The sequence below is a fragment of the Amblyraja radiata genome, chromosome 4 (genome assembly GCF_010909765.2).
Source record: "Amblyraja radiata isolate CabotCenter1 chromosome 4, sAmbRad1.1.pri, whole genome shotgun sequence".
Taxonomy (NCBI): domain Eukaryota; kingdom Metazoa; phylum Chordata; class Chondrichthyes; order Rajiformes; family Rajidae; genus Amblyraja; species Amblyraja radiata.
The window spans coordinates 108555042-108578337 of NC_045959.1; the positions used below are offsets into that span (position 1 = coordinate 108555042).

Sequence of the window (23296 nt, forward strand, 5' to 3'; positions counted from 1 at the left end):
ATCTTAATACATTTTTTGTATTGCTTCATTTTTTTGAGCTTTAAGAAAAAGATAGAAGTAAGGAAAGTAAATAAAGTGCGCAAGAGTCGTGAAGTGCAAGAGAGTGTTGGGAAAAGAAAGCCCCTTAGAAAAGAAGTTAGAGAAGGAAGTAAAGTAAGAGAGTAGACCCTAGAAAAGAAAGAAAAAGAAAGTAGGAACAATCGCTCTATTATAACATTAAACTCCGCAGAAAGGGGACTACCAACCAAGTCTGTTTTTGTTGTTTTACCTCCCATTGCCAGGTCCTGATACTATTTATTTATTTATTTATTTTTAAAATTACTATTGCACCTCATGCTTGTAATAGGTCCATAAAAGGTAGACCACGTCTTTTGGAATTGGTCTGCTTTACCTGCTAAGAGGAATTAGCACTTAAATAAATGATAACTGATACTTAAAAGGAATTTAAAAAAGTTGTGCAAGATAAACATTTCATCAAGCTGAGGATGAATTGGAAAATATAGAGCACTATGGAAGTTGCCTGATGGGCCTGTCCCACTTAGGTTAATTGGTTTGGTAAATGTAAAAATTGTCTGACTTTTTAGGCGACTGCAGGAGACTATGCAGTCGCCACATGTTCGCGGGTGGTTGCCGGGGAGTCGCCTTGATCGTGAGGAGTTTCCGCATTCTGGGAACTAGTCGCGGCCTCATTTTGGTCGCCGTGAATTTTTCAACATATTGAAAAGTTAGCGGCGAATAGAATGAAGCCGCCATTGAGAGTAGCGAGAATTCTCGTCCCGTAGGTGGGTCGCCAGGAGGTCCTAGTGGGTCGCCAGGAGGTTGAAGGTTCTCGTAGGTTCTTGTAGGTTGTAGCCGGTGCTGACCGGTGAATTTCATTGGCTCATTGGGGAAAAGAAACGTAAGCAGTGGTTTTCAGAACCAAGGAGAACCGGCTGGTAATGTTAAATATCCGCCGAGCTTCACAGCCGTGTATCTCTGGCTTCTTAAAAGTTGGTTCCACAACCCCCTTCTCCCCCATTCCCCCCCCCCCCCCCCACCCCCACCCCTCTTTTAAAGGACTTACCGTGCACTCTGCATTCGCCATCTTTTTACAGCGCCAACCTTCCTGTTCAGTGCGGTGTGTGTCTGTTTCACCTTGGCTTTGCACCGTGTTCATTTTTTAGACACAGCTCCCCCCGCTTGCCCTGCCCCCTGCCTGCATAACGGGCTGGTGAAGGAAACAATGTGTTTGTGTGTGTGTGTGTACCACTCTGACAGTCTCCGGCAGTCCGCTGAAAAATCGTCTAAGTTTGACAGGCCCATGAGGATGCATGTTCCTGACATTTTCTGCTGCCTTTGTACCTTCCTTATTACATCTGTTACTGTTGCCACTAATGTGTCAGCATACTGTTATGTCGCATTGGTTTGAATATAATCTGAAATAATCCAAAGTACATCTATATCTTCAAGAGTGGAAAAGTAGAACTTGTTATTCTGCGGCATAATATTAAAGCTTATTTTCCCTTTTTCAGGAGTGGTTATGATTTCGACTACGATTATTACAGAGATGATTTCTACAGTCGGTATGTATTTTTACTTATCTTCAGTGCAAAATATATCATTATTGCAATTGCTTTGTACGTTATGAATTTCTAATTGAACAATAATTTGGAGGTGGCTCGGTGGCACAGCAGTAGACCTGCTGCCTAATGGGCCTGTCCCACTTAGGCAACTTTTTAGGCGACTGCAGGAGACTATGCAGTCGCCACATGTTCGCGGGTGGTTGCCGGGGAGTCGCCTTCATGGTCGTGAGGAGTTCCTGCATTCTGGGAACTAGTCGCGGCCTCATTATGGTCGCCGAGAATTTTTCAACATGTTGAAAAATTAGAATGAAGCCGCCATGGAGAGTAGCGAGAATTCTCGAGCCGTAGGTGGGTCGCCAGAAGGTCCTAATGGGTTGCCAGGAGGTCCAAGGTTCTCGGAAGTTCTCGTAGGTTGTAGCCGGCGCTGACCGGTGAATTTCATTGGCTCATTGGGGGGGAAAAAAGGTAAGCAGTAGTTTTCAGAACCAAGGATAACCGACCGGTAATGTTAAATGTCCGCCGAGCTTCACAGCCGTGTATCTCTGGCTTCTTAAAAGTTGTCTCCACTCCTTCTCCCCCCTTCTCCCCCCTCTCCCCCACCCCCCAACATCTCCCCCCCCTTTTAAAGGACTTACCGTACACTGTGCTTTAGCCGTCTTTTTACAGCGGCTAAAGCACAGTTTATCGTGGTGTGCGTCTGTTTCACCTTAGCTTTGCACCGCGTGAATTTTTTAGACAGCGGTCCCCCCGCTTGCCCTGTCCCCCGCCTGCATAACGGGCTGGTGAAGGAAGCGACAGTCGCCGGCAGGCCGCTGAAATATCGCCTAGGTGGGACAGGCCCCTAACAGCGCCAAAGCCCCAACTTCGATCCTGTACCATGGGGGCTGTCTTTACAGAGTTTGCACGTTCTCCCCGTGACCTGTGTGGGTTTTCTCCGAGATCTTCGGTTTCCTCTCGCATTTCCAAGATGTGCACATTTGTACGTTTTTTTATTTTTTAAATTTTATTTATTAGAAGTAAGTACAATATAGTGGTACCTTTTTTCAGGTGCCGAATATATGTTGACATGATACATTCTCCGTACAGCTTCATTTTGTAAGTTAATTGGCTTGGTATAAATGTATACTGTCCCTAGTTGGATAATGTCAGTGTGCAGGGATCGCTGGTCGGTGCAGACTCGGGGGGGCCGAAGGGCCTGTTTCCACTCTGTATCTCTAAACTAAACTAAACTAAATAATCAATACACAAGTCTATGCTGACATTGCCAGTTGAAGAGCAACCAAGCCCTTGAAGAATGACTGAAAAATCACTGACAATAAGAAGTACCATGTCAATTCATAAAGATGTCAAAATTATGCAGTTCATCTTTCAACAGAGTCATTCATTGTTTTGTCCAACCGGTAAAATTAAGTAGAACTGAAGAAAATCCTTTTAGAAATATGTTAGTCGAAGGAGAGTCCCAACCCAAAATGTTGTTTGTGTAGGAAGGAACTGCAGATGCTGGTTTATACCAAAGATAGATACAAACTGCTGGAGTAACTGAGTGGGACAGGCGCTTCAGAGACGCTGCCTGTCCCGTTGAGTTACTCCAGCATTTTGTGTCTATCAAAAATGTTGTCTGTCCATTTCCCTCCACTGATGCTGCCTGACCATTTGAGTTAGAACATAGAACAGTACAGTACAAGAACAGGTCCTTCGGCCCACAATATCTGTGCTTGACGGAGTTTGAGTTCCTCAAGTACTTAGTTTTTTTCCCTCAAGATTGCAGCATATGCAGAATTTTGTGTCTCCGTCCTTTATATTTGAGTTTCACAAAGTGCTGGGATAACTCAGCAGGACCAGCAGCGTCTATGGAGAACATGGATGACCTGAAACATCAGCTTTCCCTGTTCTCCACAGATGCTGCCTAATCTACTGAATTACTCCAGCACTTTGTGTCCTTTTGCGTATTAACCGGCATTCTACCTTGTATTGGGTTAGTTTGCAGCAGTCATATAAATAGAGTAATGTTAGAGATACAACATGGAAACAGGCCCTTCGGCCCACCGAGGCCACACCAACCAACGGACACTATTACTATCCTACACACTCGGGACAAATAAACCCACAAACCTGCATGTCTTTGAAATGTGGATGGAAACCGGAGCACCTAGAGAAAACCCACACAGTCACAAGGAGAATGTGCTAACTTCATACAGACAGCACCCGTAGTCAGGATTGAACCAGGGCCTCGGCGCTGTAAGGCAGCAGTTCTAACAATGTAAATGCAGTGTGAAAAACCAATGCCATGGGTAAAAGTGGAGAGCCTTAAAATGAATTAATGCCATCCAGTAGCGATATCAAATATGATGCATCATTGTAAAGATTGGAGTTATTGATTCAATTATTGGATTCCTTGTGATGTTTTATGTGGACAATTTAGTACATGCTGGCGACACCAATAAGATGGTGGTGCAGAGACATAATGTAATGTATACAAAGTAATGTGAATTATGTTGGGCCAATAATTGCAGAACAAGATATGAAAGCATAATGTATATGAGACTTGTAGAAACAAGGAACTCAATATAAAAGGACATACCTTTAGAAAGGAGATAAGGAGGAGCTTCTTTACTCAGAAGGTGGAGCAGGGAGGTTCTACTGCAGTTGTACAGGGTCTTGGTGAGACCACACCTGGAGTATTGTGTCCAGTTTTGGTCTCCTAATCTGAGGAAAGACATTCTTGCCATAGAGGGAGTACAGAGAAGGTTCACCAGACTGATTCCTGGGACGTCAGGACTTTCATATGAAGAAGGACTGGATAGACTCGGCTTGTACTCGCTAGAATTTAGAAGATTGAGGGGGATCTTATAGAAACTTACAAAATTCTTAAGGGGTTGGACAGGCTAGATGCAGGAAGATTGTTCCCGATATTGGGGAAGTCCAGGACAAGGGGTCACAGTTTAAGGATAAGGGGGAAATCTTTTAGGACCGAGATGAGAACAACATTTTTCACACAGAGAGTGGTGAATCTGTGGAATTCTCTGCCACAGAAGGTAGTTGAGGCCAGTTCATTGGCTATATTTAAGAGGGAGTGACATCTGTGGCCCTTGTGGCTAAAGGGATCAGGGGGTTTGGAGAGTAGGCAGGGATGGGATACTGAGTTGGATGATCAGCCATGATCATATTGAATGGCGGTGCAGGCTCGAAGGGCCGAAAGGCCTACTCCTGCACCTATTTTCTATGTTTCTATGTTTCAATGCAGCAAGAGATGATTTGGTCATTGCAGAGTCCTGATAGAGCGACTCCATTAGTTACATTCCTTTATTCTTTCCTCATTCATCTGCAAATTGTTATTTTTCAAATTGCTTATCCAAATCTCTTTTGTAGACTTTGATGGTAAGATTAAACGAGAACTTACCAGTTTGAAGTTTGATCTGTATTTTATGAGGAGTTACGATGAGGGAATACGTGAAGAACCCGTCCAGCACGCATGCGCGACATACTTCAAAGCAGCGGTGTGGAATCACAGAAACAACACAATAATTGAAATAAACATAGCAAAGACAAGGAGAACTAAGTTATCAGTTGATCTCTATAATTGAGGGTGGTAGCGGAGGGCACGTAATCCCTCATCGTAACTCCTCATAAAATACAGATCAAACTTCAAACTGGTAAGTTCCCGTTTAATTTTACTATTTTACTTCGGAGTCACGTGAGTGACTACGTGAAGATTTTAAAGCTCTGTGATTTCAAACCGTGTAACAGTTCATACTTCACTCGCTGCTGAAGTCATCCAAGGGAGGAAGTATGTTATCGTAATCAACCATAAATCTGTTTGTAAAACAATAATGGTGTTTATTTAACAATAACAAAAAGAAAATAATGCTCCCCCGGGCTTAAATTATATATTTGCAGATTCTAAAACTATTTCTGCAAATAAAACAGTTTCTGCTAACGGCTTATCGTAGAACGTTTGGAATGTTTTCTCCATGGACCACCCCCCTGTAGCCAGGATGTGGTCCAATGGCACGTCCATCCTTTTAGCCGCCGATGTGGGTGCTGCCCTGGTGGAGTGAGATTTATACACGTTAGTATTTACTCCAGCAGCTCCCAGTACCTGCTTGACCCACTGGAGATGGTTTGACTCGACAGCCGACCATGAGGTTTTTGTGGCTGACCCATAGGGCTTTTTCTCTCCCTCAGGAATCTCTTGTTGTGTTGATGTAAACGAGTAAATGAGTCATGACACATAACCGAGGGTCAGGTGTGTACGCCCGGAAATCCATAACTAGGCCTGAAGTTCCTGGCCTGCTCTGCTTTACCAGCTCCTGAATAGTGAATGTGACACAGTCTGGTGTAATAACCATGTTGTCCAGTCGCAGTAAGTGGAGGGACTGGACTCTTTGTGCTGAGACTAGTGCCATCAGCATGACCGTTTTCAGGGTTAGCTGTTCCAGGGTGAGAGATCTGGCTGGTGACCATCCCCTTAGGTATGTCAGGCCAACACTGACATCCCAGATTTGGGTGTACCTAGGTCTAGGGGCGTTGGAATTGAATATCCCTCTCATTAGTTTGATCACCAGCGGGTGAGACCCTATGGCCTGTTGTCCTGGTGCCTGATTTAAGTAGGCTGACAGAGCACTTCTTGTGCTATTGATGGCGCTGTAGCTCAGCCCTTCATTATGGTGAAGGCCGGCCAGGAACTCCAGTACATTAGTTACGGTTGTTCATGAATATGTTGTCCCTGTTTTCGAGCAGTATGTTTCCCACTTCCTTATGCTCGATAGGTATTGTATCCTGGTGGACATACGGTGGGACGCTGTCATCGTGTTGATGGTCCTGTCAGATAATCCCAGGCCCAGCAATGGTCTTTTCACAATCTGCAACCCAGTAGTTTAATTTTGTCATGGCATGGATGACTTCTGCCTGATACCGGGTGAGTCAATAGGTCTGGGCTACTGGGAATGGTCATTGGAGTTTCAATGACCATGTTGAGGACCACTGGGAACCATGGCTGTGTAGGCCAGTCGGGTACTATAAAAATACCTGAAGCAGAGTCCATCTGTATTTTGCGTAGCACCCGACTGATGAGGCAGAAGGGGGGAAAGGCATAAAATAAATAGTTCCCCCAGTCCAGCGCAAATGCATCTATCGCTGCTGCCTCAGGGTCTGGTTCCCAAGCGACATACATTGGCACCTGGCGATTTAGTCGGGATGCAAAGAGATCGATATCTGGTGTGCCATATTGCTTTGTAATTTCAGCAAATACTTTAGGATTTAACATGCATTCGGTGTTATCGTTGAACTTGCGTGACCTGGTGTCTGCCACTGTATTTAGCTTACCTGGTAGGTAAGTTGCTGATAGCCAAATATGTCTATCGACACACCATTGCCAGATTATGTTGACCAGATTGTCACATGATATCGATTTTATCCCGCCCATGTGGTTAATATAGGCCACCACCGTGGTATTATCAATCTGTAAACGAATATGCAAGTGGTGCATATTTGTAGAATATGCTTTTAAACCATAAAACGCACCCAACATTTCCAAATAATTTATGCCCAGTGTCTGTAGTAAAGATGATTCTAGGTTAGTCCATCTACCACCTGTGCTGGATATGGTATTAGTTGCTCCCCAGCATTGAGCACTGGCATCTGTTTGTATAGTTAACGTTGAGTTATTGATGATGATAGGATTGGAACTATGCCAAATGTTCTCTATTCTCTGATATTGCTTCAATGGGTAATTTCATGGTTCAGTCAAAGTGACCTGCATGTCGTTTTAACGCCTGCACTTTTGCTCTTTGTAAGTTTTGATAGTGCAAAGGTCCAAATTGTGTAGCTGGAAATGCTGCTACTATTTTGCCAATTACTCTTGCCACTTCTCGGATGGTTGGTCGATTGCTAACCATTAAATTGTTACATGTCTGTGCCAATTCTGCTGATTTATCTTTTGGCAACGTTACAGACATGTGGACTGAGTTAATTGTGAATCCCAGTTAGTCCATAGTTGTGGATGGCGTCAACTTAGATTTATTTGGATGTAAGACAAATCCCAAGGTTTCAAACAATTGTTTGGTAGCTAACACAGCTGATTTAGCCAATTCCATGGTTTTGCCTACTATTAAGATATGCCATGACAATATGTTTTTGTTTTCTTAATATTGCCAAGGCTGGTTTTAATATCTTGGTAAATAGTCTTGAGGCTGATGTTAACTCATTAGGCAACGCTTTAGACTGCCATAGTTGCCCCACCAAGGTAAATTTCAGGTATCTACGATGATCCTTTTGAATGGGTACTGAATAGTAGGCATCTTTTAAATCGATGCTTGCCATAAAGTATCCTTTGGAAATCAGTTGTTTGGCAGTTACAAATGTTTCCATTTTGAAATGTATATACTTAACAAAAGTATTTAGTGTGGTTAAGTCAATGATGATGCGACATCCACCATCTTTTTTGTTTTTGGCAAATATATTTGAGACAAATTCCAAAGGTTCATGTTTAGATTTCTCAATGATACCCTTTGTAAGTAACCTCAACAGTTCTGCTTGACCCTCTAGTTTTTCTTTAACTGAGAGGGTAAAGGCCCTTTGGGGTGCATGCTGAACTGGTGGCATATTTTCTTGAATTAATTCTATTTTATATCCACGAATACTGTTAAGTATATAACTATCATTCGTGATAGTCCTCCATGCTTCCAGGAACAGGTGTAATCTCTCCCCTGTTAGTACAGTTCCCCCACTTTTTATATGCTGGTAGGAACCAGACCCACCTACCTCCATAGTTATGAGTGTGTCCCTTTCTTCGGTTTCTTCATCTGTCGGAGTGGTGCTGGTTGAGGGTGGCGCATTTTCCATGGGGTCCGCTCTGGGCCCTGGCCTAAAAAATGCTTTCGGGGATGGTATGCGGACCCCGAGCTTTCACCAGTCCCATGAGGTTGACGTCGACTGGTGGACGCTGTGAGGTACTGCCGTCTGGGTTTTGTGGGTCTGCTCGTTCCGGGGCCTGCCCTCAAGAGGCCGAATGCTTTCGACTCTTCCTCTAGATCTTTGACTTGTTTGGACAAGTCCTTTCCAAATAACAGGATCTGTGCTAGCGGTACTGGGCTCGGCTCGGAATCGGTAATTGTGGACCGCAGCGTGTGCGGTCCAGGTGCCGCCAAAATTCTTGATTAGAACGGGTGTCGAGGGCCATGGGGAGAGGCAGGAAAATGGGATTAGGAGTCAGAGATCAGCCATGATTGAATGGCGGAGTAGATTGGTCGAATGGCCTAATTATACTCCGATAAACTGGGATCTTGTAAACTTGTGAACAATAGAATATGTAGAAAGAGCAATGTGTTCAAAATTAAAACAGTGATTTGTGGAGACCGATTATCAATATGCATATTAGTACAAGAAACCATAATGGGCTTACAGAGGGAATTAGAGCAAGTTTCCTGTGGACAAGTGGACAAGTCAGCAAATACCCCAGAACACTCTTATATTGATTCTATTGAGACTATAAACTGAATAATGTTTCCACCATCTGACAGATTTGAACAAGTGCTTTCCAAAATTAAATGCGGAAGGTGTTTATTAAACTAGGAACATTATGAGGAAAAGATATTTGTCACAAAAAATAATCAAAACAGTTAAAACATATTTGTTAAAATCGAACATCTTTTTGGCGCTGTTTTCATAAATCATTTCTCAACATTGTCATCTCTATTTTTGGTATCTTGTGATTAAATGGTGTTATATGTATTCATTCTCAGGATATGAGGGTTGGTAGCCAAACCCGTCCTCGGTGCCTATTCCCAAATGTCCAGTGAGAATTTGGTCATGGCCACAACATTGAACTGCTGATGGACACAAAATGCTGGAGTAACTCAGCAGCTCAGGCTGGAGAAAAGGAATAGGTGACATTTCAGACGAGAATGGTGACTTTCCTCCAGAGATGCTGCCTGACCCGCTAAACTACTCCAGCATTTTGCGTCTTTCCCTTGGTGTAAAACAGTATCTGCAGCTCATTCCCGCACATTGAACTGCTGTTTCTTATTAAGAGGGTAATACCACAGACCTGTTGCAAAGGATGTTCTTGGAATTTGGCTCAAAAAAGAATATGATGCACGTTGAATAAAGATGGTGCAAAATTTGGAGGCCAATTGGATTCTAACGGCATATCTATTTACATGGACATCCCGTACTCTGTGTATTTCAATGCGTGAAAGTACTGGGATTCATAGAGATGGAAGGGTCATTTAATATGTCCGCTCCATTACAGTGACTAGAACATTCAGTCCTTAATGGGAACTGGAAGAACCCACTTTAACATTCTGCTTTGCAAATAAACCATTACCTCTTTTGATTTAACCGCACTGTGTCTTAATGGGTTTGGGATGATTTTACAGTGAAGTTCTTAGGCATCTGCTTCCCATAATCTTCGGGCTGACGGAGACTGTGGACTTGACCAGTCCCGTCATGGAAGCCTTTTAAGGGAACATGATACATCCTGGAGAAAACCTGACAACTGCTTTTTTCTCCAGTTTTGGCAGCTGAGGCAACGAATGCTTAAGGCAGTGGATGGGGTGCATATCAAGCAAGTTACAGTATCCTAAATAAAATCGGGCTGCTGCTAACTGTTCATTCAACTAGGTGAGGAATAGTTTATATTCCATCACTCCCAATTCTCCCCTCTCCCACCGGGCAAAAGGTATAGAAGTGTGAAAACGCACACCTCCATATTCAGGGACAGTTTCTTCCCAGCTGTTATCAGGCAACTGAATCATCCTATCAACAACCAGAGAGCAGTCCTGAGCTACTATCTGCCTCATTGGTGATCTTTGGACTATCTTTGATCGGACTTTACTGGCTTTATCTTGCACTAAACGTTATTCCCTTATCAGGTATGTGTACGCTGTGTACGGCTAGATTGTAATTATGTATTGTCTTTCCACTGACTGGTTAACAGACAATAAAAGCTTTTCACTGTACCTCAGTACACGTGACAATAAACTAAAACTGAAACTGAATATCAAAATCACTTTGGACATATTTTGTGAAATATTTAATGTTATGCATAAAATATGAGATACTTCTCAGCCGATGAAAACTGGCGAAATAATTTCAGATTTTCCCCAATTGTTTTGAGTTATACATGAGAAAGAAATATCAGTAACTGGGAAGTCATCTGGGTTAAAAGAAACAAACTGACCCTTGAACATATTTTATGTTCCCACCCATATCAGGAACCTGTAAGAAGCACAATGGTGCTGCGGTAGAGTTGCTGCCTTACAGCGCCAGATACCCAGATTCGATCCAGACTACAGGTGCTGACTGTATGGAGTTTGTACGTTCTCCCCATCATCTGTGGGGGTTATCCCCGGGAGCTCTGGTTCCCTCCCACACTTCAAAGACGTGAAGGTTTGTAGGTTGATTGGCTTGTAAACATTGAAAATTGTCCCTAGAGTGTGTTGGATAATGTTAGTATGTGGGGATCGCTAGTTGGCGTGGAGTTGTTGGGCCGAAGGGCCTGTTTCCACGCTGTATCTCTAAACTAAACGAAAGTGAGCTATGTTCCTTATCCTTAATAAGGACATGCCAATGAGATTGAGAAATGAGAAACATCCCAAATAAATATTTCCAGATGCAGTGTGGAACCAGGCCCTTTGGCCCACCAGGCAATGATCACCTGTTCTACATCATCCCACTCTTATCCCACACACTAGGAGCGATTTACAGACGGCAATTAACCTACAAACAGTGGCATAGCGGTAGAGTTGCTGCCTTACAGCACCAGAGACTCGGGTTCGATCCTGACTATGGGTTCTAGCTGTATGGAGTTTGTATGTTCTCCCCATGACCTGTGTAAGTTTTCTTCAGGTGCTTCCTCCCACATTCCAAAGATGTGAAGGTTTGCAGGTCAATTAGCTTGTAGGGTAGAACTAGTAGTGTATAGGGATTGCTGGTCGGCATGGACTCAGTGGACCGAATGGCCTGTTTCCACACAGTATCTCTAAAACTAAAATGAAAGGATGGTACAGGTACAATAATAAACACAAAATGCTGGAGGAACTCAGCGGTACAGGCAGCATCTATGGATAGAAGGAATGGGTGACGTTTCTGGTCGAGACCGTTCTTGGGACTCAACCTGGTCTTGAATCAAAACATCACCCATTCCTTCTCTCATGAGATGCTGCCTGTTCCGCTGAGTTACTCCAGCATTTTGTGTTTATCTTCGGTGTAAACCAGCATCTGCAGTTCCTTCCTGTACAGGAACGACATGTCATTCCGTTTAAACTCAGTGGTAAGGTAGGTTTAAGATGCATTGATTCAACATTAATAGTCACCCAGAAGATAATGGATTCATTAAGGCAAATCAACACAGTAGGACAAATTGACTGAGTCACTTTAATAAAATAATTTGATGAGATGCTAAAGTTGATGAGGGTAATGCATTTTGATATTTTGCCACATGGAAGCCAGATGAGCAACGTTGAATCACGTGAGCTGAAAGAATGTTGATGGTGTGCGTGTGAAGTTGGCAAAGGAACAAACAACAAGGATGGCACTGCGGCGCAGAGGTAGAGTTGCTGCCTTACTGCACTTGCACTGCCGGAGGCCCGACTACGGGTACTGCCTGTACGGAGTTTGTACGTTCTCCCCGTGACCACGTGGGTTTTCTCCGCGATCGTCGGTTTCCTCCCACACTCCAAAGACGTACAGGTTTGTAGGTAAATTGGCTTGGTGTATGTGTAAATTGTCCCTAGTGTGTGTAGGGTAGTGTTAATGTGCGGGGATCATTGGTCGGCGCGGACTTGGTGGGCCAAAGGGCCTGTTTCTGAGTTGTATCTCTAAACTAAAACAAAGGAAACAAAATGGATGCTTATATTTCAGATTGGTGGCACTCCGCTGGGATCAGAGTTAGAGAGAGTAATTGTTTTTTCTCCCTATGTGTTAATGACCTAGATTTGGGGGTGGGGGTGGGGGGGGTGGGGGTGCAAACTACAATTTCCAAATTGCAGGTGGCACAAAACGTGGTGGTTGTTTTGAACTATGAAGTAGATATTCAGCAATCGTAGCCAGAGGGTGGTGAAATAGGCAGGCATATACTAGATAAATTAATGTGGAGATATGTGGTGATTCACCTACAGTGGCTTGCAAAAGTTTTCATACCCCTTGAACTTTTCCACATTTTGTCACGTTATAACCACAAACGTAAATGTATTTTATTGGGATTTTATGTGATAGACCAACACAAAGTGGTGCATAATTGTGAAGTGGGAGGAAAATGATACATGGTTTTCAAATTTTTTTACAAACCATTTACGGTTGTGGTTGTAACGTGACAAAATGTGGAAAAGTTCAAGGGGTATGAAAACTTTTGCAAGCCACTGTAGGTAGGGAAATGAGGAGAGAATAAAAGATGTCGTTCTAAAGGGAGAACAAGAACACAGGCATTTTGGTCACTATGTGTATATAGATTATTGAACGTAGAAAGGCAGATTGAGATAAATTTTGGCAAAAGCTTTTTAAGCTTTTCCTCCAGAGATGCTGTGTGACCCGCTGAATTGCTCCAGTATCTATCTTCGGTATATTCCATCATTTGCAGCTGCTTGCTACACAGGGCAGATTGAGAAATGGTTAAAAATGCATACAAAATTCTGGGCTATAGCAACAGAGACTTGGAATGCAAATGGACCTGTGTAAAAGCACCAGTCAGGCCTCATTTGGCAAAACTATGTTCAATCTCCTTCCTGACATTAGAGGGAAGATGCGAGGCGTTAAACGATTGACAAGAATATTCCCTGGGGAGAGGGACTACAGTTGCAAGGCTAGACTAGAGAGGCTTGGATTGTTATCTTTGGAGAAGAGGGAAATTTGAGTGAAGGAGTAATGTTGAGGACCCCAGGTCATGCAGAGCATTCAGAAAGTATTCAGACCCCTTCACCTTTTTCACATTTTGTTACAATACAGCATTATTCTAAAATGGATTACATCTTTTTTTATCATCAATCTATGCACAATACCCCATAATAAAAAAGCGAAAACAAGTGTTTTGAAATTTTTGCAAAGTAATTAGAAAGAAATAACTGAAATATCACATTTACATAAGTATTCAGACCCTTTACTCAGTACTTTGTTGAGGCACCTTTGGCAGCGATTACAGCCTCAAGTCTTATTGGGTTTGACGCTACAAGCTTGGCACACCTGTATTTGGGTCATTTCTCCCATTCTTTTCTGCAGATCCTCTCAAGTTCTGTCAGGTTGGATGGGGAGCGTCGATGCACATCTATTTTCAGGTCCCTCCAGAGATGTTCGATCGGGTTCAAATCCGGGTTCTGGCTAGGCCGCTCAAGATCATTCACAGACTTGTCAATAAGCCACTCCTGTGTTGTATTGGCTGTGTGCTTAGGGTCGTTGTCCTGTTGGAAGGTGAACCTCTGCCCCACTTTGAGGTCCTGAACGCTCTGGAGTAGGTTTTCATCAAGGATCTCTCTGTACTTTGCTCCGTTCATCTTTCCCTCGATCCTGACTAGTCTCCCAGTTCCTGCCGCTGAATAACATCCACACAGCATGATGCTGCCACCACCATGCTTCACCGTAGGTATTGTATTGGCCAGGTGATGAGCGGTGTCTGGTTTCCTCCAGACGTGACGCTTGGCATTCAGCCAAAGAATTCAATCTTGGTTTCATCAGACCAGAGAATCTTGTTTAGGTGCCTTTTGGCAAACTCCAAGCGGGCTGTCATGTGCCTTTTAGTGAGGAGTGGCCACTCTACCAAAAAGGCCTGATTGGTGGAGTGCTACAGATATAGTTGTCCTTCTGGAAGGTTCTCCCATCTCCACAGAGGAACTCTGGAGCTCTGTCAGAGTGACCATCGGGTTCTTGGTCGCCTCCCTGACCAAGGCCCTTCTCCCCCAATTGCTCAGTTTGACCGGGCGGCCAGCTCTATGAAGAGTCCTGGTGGTTCCAAAGATCTTCCATTTAAGAATGATGGGGGCCACTGTGCTCTTCGGGACCTGCAATGCTGCAAAAATTGTTTTATACCCTTCCCCAGATCTGTGTTTCGACATAATCCTGTCTCGGAGGTCTACAGACAATTCCTTCGTCATCATGGCTTGGTTTTTGCTCTGACATGCACTGCCAACCATGGGACCTTATGTAGACAGGTATGTGACAATAGACAATAGGTGCAGGAGTAGGCCATCCGGCCTTTCGAGCCAGCATCGCCATTCGATGTGATCATGGCTGATCATCCACAATCAGTACCGCAATCCACTCCGTTCCTCCCTTCTCCCCATATCCCCTGACCACTATCTTTAAGAGCCCTATCTGGCTCTCTCTTGAAAGTATCCAGAGAACCGGCCTCCACCGCCCTCTGAGGCAGAGAATTCCACAGACTCACAACTCTCTGTGTGAAAAGGTGTTTCCTCATCTCCATTCTAAATGGCTTACCCCTTATTCTTAAACTGTGGCCCCTGGTTCTGGACTCCCCCAACATCGGGAACATGTTTCCTGCCTCTAGCGTGTCCAAAGCCTTAATAATCTTATATGTTTCAATAAGATCCCCAATCATCCTTCTAAACTTATACAAGCCCAGCCATTCCACTCTCAGCATATGACAGTCCTGCCATCCCTGGATTTAACCTTGTAAACCTACACCACACTCCCTCAATAACAAGAATGTGCTTCCTCACATCGTTTCGTCAACATCATCTTCCCATGGTACCGTCAATTCCACAATGTATTGCTATTGATAATGCTTAAGTCTAAGCTCAAAGTTAAATTGTAATTTTGTTTTGCATATGCACAGACAGAATCCATCACAATGAAGATAATCGCCGTCCTGTTTTTTTCTGATGATTTCATCTGACTTGCTCTGCATGATATGATTTGTTCCGCCGTTATTTTTTTTCTTTTCGAAAAGCATCAGTAATTACGTTGATTGCTACAATAGGATTATATTACATTGTGGCAGCACCCAGTGGTGGGGCCACTAGCCACACTAACCCTCAGCAGGCGGGGGTAGGGTCACGTGACTGGGCAATGGCAGGGAGGAGTTGTCACGAGGTACAGGGGTGTGTCCTAGTATATATATAACGAACCCCAGAACAACCCTCTCTCGCTCTCTTCTCTCTCGCTTACTATGAGCTGACCAACTCTAGTTTCTCTAGGGGTGAGTGTTCTTCCACCTCAGGGGTTCAGCTCGAGCCCACGAGGCAACAGCCTCACAGCAGTAACAACAACTTTGTGTTAGAGGACCAACGTGCATGTATAACAAACCTTTTATGCCTGAATAACGTAACCCATTTGTTCACCACGTTTGGTGCCTCTACATTGGTGACCCCGACGTTCGAAATTGAAGATTTTGGATTGCCCGACGCACGCAGCCTCGGGAGACCTGATGTCTGCAGCCGGCAGCCCAGCTCGATGGTAATGGCCGCTATGGATGCAGCCGTCAACTCTACGTTGCACCCGGATGCCGCCTGGGGCTCCACCGCCGTGATCGGGCCGCTCGACTCCTGCCTATGCCTGGTCCAGCCGATCGCAGGCTGCCTGGGTCGCCCGCCTGCATTCTGGGCCCACCACAGCAGACAGTGGCGCTCTCCCTCCCGCACGACCTGCCCGGAGCTGACCAGGTCATGCGGGAAAGAGACCTGGAGGCCACGGCTGCCATCGCTGTCCCACCAGCTGCTGCAGGAGCTGCAAGTGTAGCAGCCCCCAGCCCCCAGCATCACCGATGCCCGCCCGACGGCCCCGGGAGCGGGGAGAGATTAGACCCGCCCATTACCCCGCCGGCCACTGCTCAAGCACTAGCCCACGAGGGGCGGGCCTACCTGGGACGGCTGCCTGAAGACGTCCTCACCGGCGCGGGTCCCGAACGAACGGGCCTATCTGGGACGGCTGCCTGAAGACGTCCTCACCGGCGCGGATCCCGAAGATCCCTGGGCGCTGGCTGCCCGTCCGGCCCAACAGCAGGATGGAGCCTTGGCAAGTCGAGAGTCGGCAGTCCCGCAACGGATTCCCCAGGAGCATCCAGCCTCTGCTGCGAGCACGGCCGGTCTCCGATGACACTGGCGACGGTGGGTGGAGTCCCTACCTGCAGCGATGGGGCGAGGCCCATCGATGGCGGCCGCTAAAATGGCCGCCACGGCCTACTACCACATGGCCGCCACAGCGACTACAAAAATGGCCACCGCGGCCGGGCGGAAGTGACGCTCGACCTGCTGACCGCCGTCAACAGTGCCACCTCTGGTCGAGTGGCAACTCTGCAGCCCGACCGCCGTCAGCAGCGCCACCTCTGGTCGAGTGGCGTCTCTGCAGCCTCACCTACGTCTACAGCGCCACCCCTGGTCAGCTGATCAGACTTCGGACTTTGATGTATCTTTACTGTTTGCTGACTGTAGTTTGTTTTTTTTCCCCACTGTACACTGTAATCACCTAGCTTAATATTACTATTAGTTTCTTGTTGTATTTGCATTGTTGCTGACGACTTTCTCAGGTCACGATCCCCTGCTGGTCGACGTGACTGGTCTATACCTGCGGCTTTTGCGTTGGTCTCCTTGCACCCCTCGACATACCTCGGGATGACCCACGGCCGGGGCGTCGACTGCATCTGCAGGCCCCTCTGTCCTGACCCACTGCCAGGGTGCCCCCGACGTACAGCAAGAGCCGCCCTTGCCCATGCTCACGCATCATCCGGTAGAAGGTGTGCGCGCTCCATCCCTTTTCGACGTCGGCCCTCACGGTCTGCATGTTACTTTATGGGTCAGGCTGCCGCGTTTTGTCAGCCTGCTCGTTTTCCTGCCTCTGGTTCTGGGGGGGAGGGTCCTTTGGTGGCACCCGGTGGTTGGGCCACTAGCTACACGAACCCTCTGCAGTCAGGGGTAGGGTAGAGTGCCCTCCTCACTGGGCAATGGCAGGGGGGAGTTGTCACGGGGTACAGGTGTGTGTCCTGGGATCAATAACGAACCCCAGGACAACCCTCTCTCTTCTCTCTCTCTTACTTCGAGCTGACAAGCTCTCTTCTCTCTAGGGGTGAGTGTCCTTCCACCTCAGCAGGGGTTCAGCTCGAGCCCACGAGGCAACAACCTCACAGCAGCAACGACAACTTTGTGTTAGAGGAACAATGTGCATGTATTATGAACCTTTTATGCCTGAATAAAGTCTGAAACCCTGAATGCCTGAATCCCATTTGTTCACCATATTTGGTGCCTCTACAATATTATGCTAATTGTCATCTAGCTCCTGAGAATATTTTTGTAATTTGGATAATTAGGCAGATATGAAAACTGCCAAGCTAATTCTCAATCAGAAAGCTTGTCATGCGATGATTTTTTTCAGAGCAAAGGTATTTGGGAAATCATATTTGTTTTTAATCATTTGGTCATTAGAGATTCTCAGCCACCTATTCAGTGTTTGAATTATGATCTTGTGTACTTAATAGAGACGTCAGTTTAAGTTCATTAATAAGATGCAGTCAGAAACAATCTAATAAGTCCAATGAATTGAATTGAAATGAATTGAATGTATTTGTCATTCAAAAAAAAAGAAATATTGAAGAAAATGTCGTTACCATACAGTCATAACAATAAAAAGCAAACAAAACACACAATTACATAAATTTAACATAAACATCCATCACTGTGACTCTCCTCCAGGCACCTCCTCACTGTGATGGATGGCAAAAAAGGTCTTGTCTCTTCCTTGCTTCTTCTCCCACGTTCAGGCAGTCAAAACGCTGCATCGAGGAGATCGAGGCTCCTGATATTGAAGCCTCCGCCGGGTGATGGAAGATCCCGCGGCCGAGCCGTGCCGGACGATGAAAGGTCCTGTGATCAGGCCGATACAAGCCTTGCGATTTGGGGGAGCAAGCTGCTGTGGCTGGAGCTCTCGAAAAGTCGGTCACCAACCAGGGGCCTGCGAGCTCCCGATGCTGCAGACCACAGTATCTCTAAACTAAACTAAACTAAACTAAACTCGTTTCGGGTCGGGACCCTTCTTCAGACTCTGTGACAGGACAGAGTTAGCCTGAGTCTGGGCTCAGGTAGACAGTGTCAAGTGTCTGAAGAAGGGTCACGATCGGAAACGTCATCCTATCCTTCTCTCCAGAGATGCTGCCTGACCCGCTGAGTTACTCCAAACATTTTGTGTCTACCTTAGGTAGACAGAGTGTGAAGAATGGTCACAACCCAAAACGTCACCCATCCTTTTTCCCCACAGATACTGCCTGACCCACTGAGATACTCCAGCACTTTATGTCTATCTTCCATAAGAAAGTGGGAGAAGGGGCAAAGCATTCAATATCTTAAGCTTGCCTTGCCATTCAATATAATAGTAAGATTAAACGAGAACTTACCAGTTTGAAGTTTGATCTGTATTTTATGAGGAGTTACGATGAGGGATTACGTGAAGAACCCGCTCAGCACGCATGCGCGGCATACTTCAAAGCATCGGTGTTGAATCACAGATAGACACAGTTATTGAAGTAAACATAGTAAAGACAAGGAGACATCAGTTTATCAGTTTGACCCATATTATTGAGGGTTGGAGCGGAGGGCACGTAATCCCTCATCGTAACTCCTCATAAAATACAGATCAAACTTCAAACTGGTAAGTTCTCGTTTAATCTTACTATTTTACTTCGGAGTCACGTGAGTGATTCCGTGAAGACTTCAAAGCTCTGTGATTTCAAACCGTGTAACAGTTATTACTTCACGCACTGCCGAAGTCTTTGAGGGAGGAAGTGTGTTATCGTAATCAACCAATGAATCTGTTTGTAGAAAAACACAATGGTATTTTTTAACAATAACAACAAAGAAATTAAATTGCCGCGCATGCGTGCTGAGCGGGTTCTTCACGGAATCATTCACGTGACTCCGAAGTAAAATTATGGCTGATCTGCCCCAGATCTCATATTTGTTCTGTGCCATTCTGAAATGGAAACAATTCCATGATCTTTAAAAAAAATCTATCTACCTCGTCTTTAAATAAACCCCAACGATCTAGCCTTCGCAACCCTCTTGGGGAGAGAATTTCCAGAGAACTGTCAACCTCTGAGAGAAGAAATCTCCATGCACCTCAGTTTGAAATGAGTACCGCCTCAAATTGTAACTTTGTCCCCTTAATCAAGATGCTCCTACTATTTCACAGTTTAAAAGGTCACAGAGAAGATTTACGAGGATGTTGCCAGGACTCGAGGGCTGAGCTATTGGGAAAAGCCGCAAAAGGTGGTAGGTGTGTGGAACGAGCTGCCGGAAGAGGAAGTTGAGGCAGATACTATTGCAGCATTTAAGAAACATTTAGACAGGTACAAGGGCAGGATAGGTGTAGAGGGATATGGGCCAAATGCAGGCAGGTGGGACTAGTGTTGATGGGACATGTTGGTGGGTGTGGGCAGGTTGGGCCGAAGGGCCTGTTTCCACTCTGTCTATGAGAAGCATCTCTACATTTATTGTCCTTCAATCTGAAGAACGGTCTTGACACAAAATGTTGCTTGTCTATTCCCACCACAGATGCTGACTGGCATGCTGAGTTCCTCCAGCATCGGGTCAGACAGCATCTGTGGAGAAAATGGACAGTCGACGTTTCAGGTTGGGAAGATGAAAATTCAGGAGGAGGCCCATAATCCGAAACATCAACTGTCCATTCCCTCCACAGATGCTGCCAGACTTGCTGAGTTCCTCCAGCACTTTGTATTTTGCTCAAAATTCCTGCATCTGCGCTTCCTCGTGTCTCCACATCTACATGTCCTGCCCCCTTAAGTTTCTATAATATCATTCTTCTAAATTCAAACATTTATGAATATATATTTCATTTCTGTAACAGCTCATGATGAGACAAACATATAGGGTGGCACAGTGGCGCAGCAGTAGAGTTGCTGCCTTAACCATATAACCATATAACAATTACAGCACGGAAACAGTCCATCTCGACCCTTCTAGTCCGTGCCGAACACGTATTCTCCCCTAGTCCCATATACCTGCGCTCAGACCATAACCCTCCATTCCTTTCCCATCCATATAACTATCCAATTTATTTTTAAATGATAAAAACGAACCTGCCTCCACCACCTTCACTGGAAGCTCATTCCACACAGCTACCACTCTCTGAGTAAAGAAGTTCCCCCTCATGTTACCCCTAAACTTCAGTCCCTTAATTCTCAAGTCATGTCCCCTTGTTTGAATCTTCCCTACTCTCAGTGGGAAAAGCTTTTCCACGTCAACTCTGTCTATCCCTCTCATCATTTTAAAAACCTCTATCAAGTCCCCCCTTAACCTTCTGCGCTCCAAAGAATAAAGCCCTAACTTGTTCAACCTTTCTCTGTAACTTAGTTGCTGAAACCCAGGCAACATTCTAGTAAATGCCTTGCAGCGCAAGAGAAGGGTTCGACGCTGACTACAGGTGCTGTCTGTACAAAGTTTGCATGCTCTCCCTGTAACCGCGTGGGTTTTCTCCGGGTACTCCGGTTTTCTCCCACACTAAAAGACGTGTAGGTCTTTGGGTTAATCGGCTTCTGTAAATTGTAGGATAGAACTAGTGTGCGGGTGATCGCTGGTCGGCACAGACTTAGTGGGCCAAAGGGCCTGTTTCCACGCTTTAATCTCTGAACTAAACTAATCTAAATCGATTCCCAATAATTAGTTGTGTAAAACTCATGAATTGCCTCCACTGCCAAACAATGGCCAATATGCTGTTTGACCTCCCAACCACTTGTTGCACTTCCTGTTCACTTCTTATGATTTGAGCACAGGAATACACCAAGGGCGGCACGGTGGCGCAGGGGTAGAGTTGCTGCCTCACAGCGCTAGACGCCCGGGTTCGATCCTGACTATGGCTGCAGTCTGTACGGAGTTTATAAGTTCTCCCCATGACCACGTGGGTTTTCTTCCGAGCACTCCGGTTTCCTGCCACATCTTCCAAAGACGTGCGGAATTGTTGGTTAATTGGCTTCTGTAAATTGCCCTTAGTGTTCAGGATAGTGCTAGTGTACTCAGTGGGTCGAAGAGCCTGTTTGCATTGTTTTTTTTGGCATTTTACTCTTTTATTTTCTTCTTACAAACCATCTGATGACATCCGGGAAATTAATGTTTAACCATCGGATGCAACCTGCAGCTTTTGACATTAAAATTATTACAGGTAGCATAGAAACAGAAAATAGGTGCAAATAAATTCACATTAGGCAAGAAATGTTGTTGGGTAGAATGATGGGACTGATGACTGATAAATCCCCAGGGCATGATGGTCTGCGTCCCAGGGTACTTAACGAAGTGGCTCAAGAAATCGTGGACGCATTGGTGATAATTTTCCAATGTTCTATAGATTCAGGGTCAGTTCCTGTGGATTGGAGGGGAGCTAATGTTATCCCACTTTTTAAGAAAGGCGGAAGAGAGGAAACAGGGAATTATAGACCAGTTAGCCTGACATCGGTGGTGGGGAAGATGCTGGAGTCAATAATAAAAGATGAAATAGCGGCACATTTGGATAACAGTAACAGGATCGGTCTGAGTCAGCATGGATTGACGAAGTGGAAATCATGCTTGACTAATCTTCTGGGATTTTTTGAAGATGTAACTAGGAATATGGACAAGGGAGAGCCAGTAGATGTAGTGTACCTGGACTTTCAGAAAGCATTTGATAAGGTCCCACATAGGAGATTAGTGGGCAAAATTAGGGCACATGGTATTGGAGGTAGAGTACTGACATGGATAGAAAATTGGTTGGCAGACAGGAAACAAAGAGTAGGGATTAATGGGTCCCTTTCAGAAAGTCAGGCAGTGACTAATGGGGTGCCTCAAGGCTCGGTGCTGGGACCGCAGCTATTTACAATATACATCAATGATTTAGATGAAGGGATTTAAAGTAACATTAGCAAATTTGCAGATGACACAAAGCTGGGTGGCAGTGTGAACTGTGAGGAGGATGCTATGAGAGTGCAGGGTGACTTGGACAGGTTGGGTGAGTGGTCAGATGCATGGCAGATGAAGTTTAATGTGGATAAATGTGAGGTTATTCACTTTGGTGAAAAAAACAGGAAGGCATATTATTATCTCAATGGTGTCGTTGGGAAAAGGTGTCAAGTTGTACAACGAGATCTGGGGGTCCTTGTTCATCAGTCAATTAAAATAAGCATGCAGGTACAGCAGGCAGTGAAGAAAGAAAATGGCATGTTGGCCTTCATAACAAGAGGAGTTGAGTATAGGAGCAAAGAGGTCCTTCTGCAGTTGTATAGGGCCCTGCTGAGACCACACCTGGAGCATTGTGTGCAGTTTTGGTCTCCCAATTTGAGGAAGGACATTCTTGCTATTGAGGAAGTGCAGCGTAGGTTCACGAGGTTAATTCCCGGGATGGTGGGACTCTTATATGTGGATAGAATGGAGCAGCTGGGCTTGTATACTTTGGAATTTAGAAGGATGAGTGGGGATCTTATTGAAACATATAAGATTATTAAGGGATTGGACACGCTAGAGGCAGGAACCATGTTCCCGGTTGGGGGCATCCAGAACCAGGGGCCATAGTTAAAGAATAAGGGGTATGCCATTTAGAATGGAGATGAGGAAAAACTTTTTCACACAGAGAGTTGTGAGTCTGTGGAATTCTCTGCCTCAGAGGTCAATTCTCCGGATCCTTTCAAGTTAGGTAGAGCTCTTAAAGATAGCGGAATCAGGGGATATGGGGAGAAGGCAGGAACGGGGTACTGATTGTAGATGACCAGCCATGATCACATTGAATGGCGGTGCTGGCCCGAAGGGCCGAATGGCCTA

At 45.2% G+C, this 23296-nt stretch overlaps 1 protein-coding gene across 2 annotated transcripts in view; it reads left to right on the forward strand.

Moving 5' to 3' along the window:
- The window catches only part of ralyl (RALY RNA binding protein like), a 405283-nt gene that overhangs the window by 316439 nt on the left and 65548 nt on the right, over nt 1–23296 (forward strand). For both annotated transcript variants that reach the window (XM_033020191.1, XM_033020192.1), the window contains exon 3: nt 1512–1562. In XM_033020191.1, the coding sequence (XP_032876082.1) occupies nt 1512–1562 (51 nt within the window). The remainder of the gene's footprint in view (nt 1–1511; nt 1563–23296) is intronic.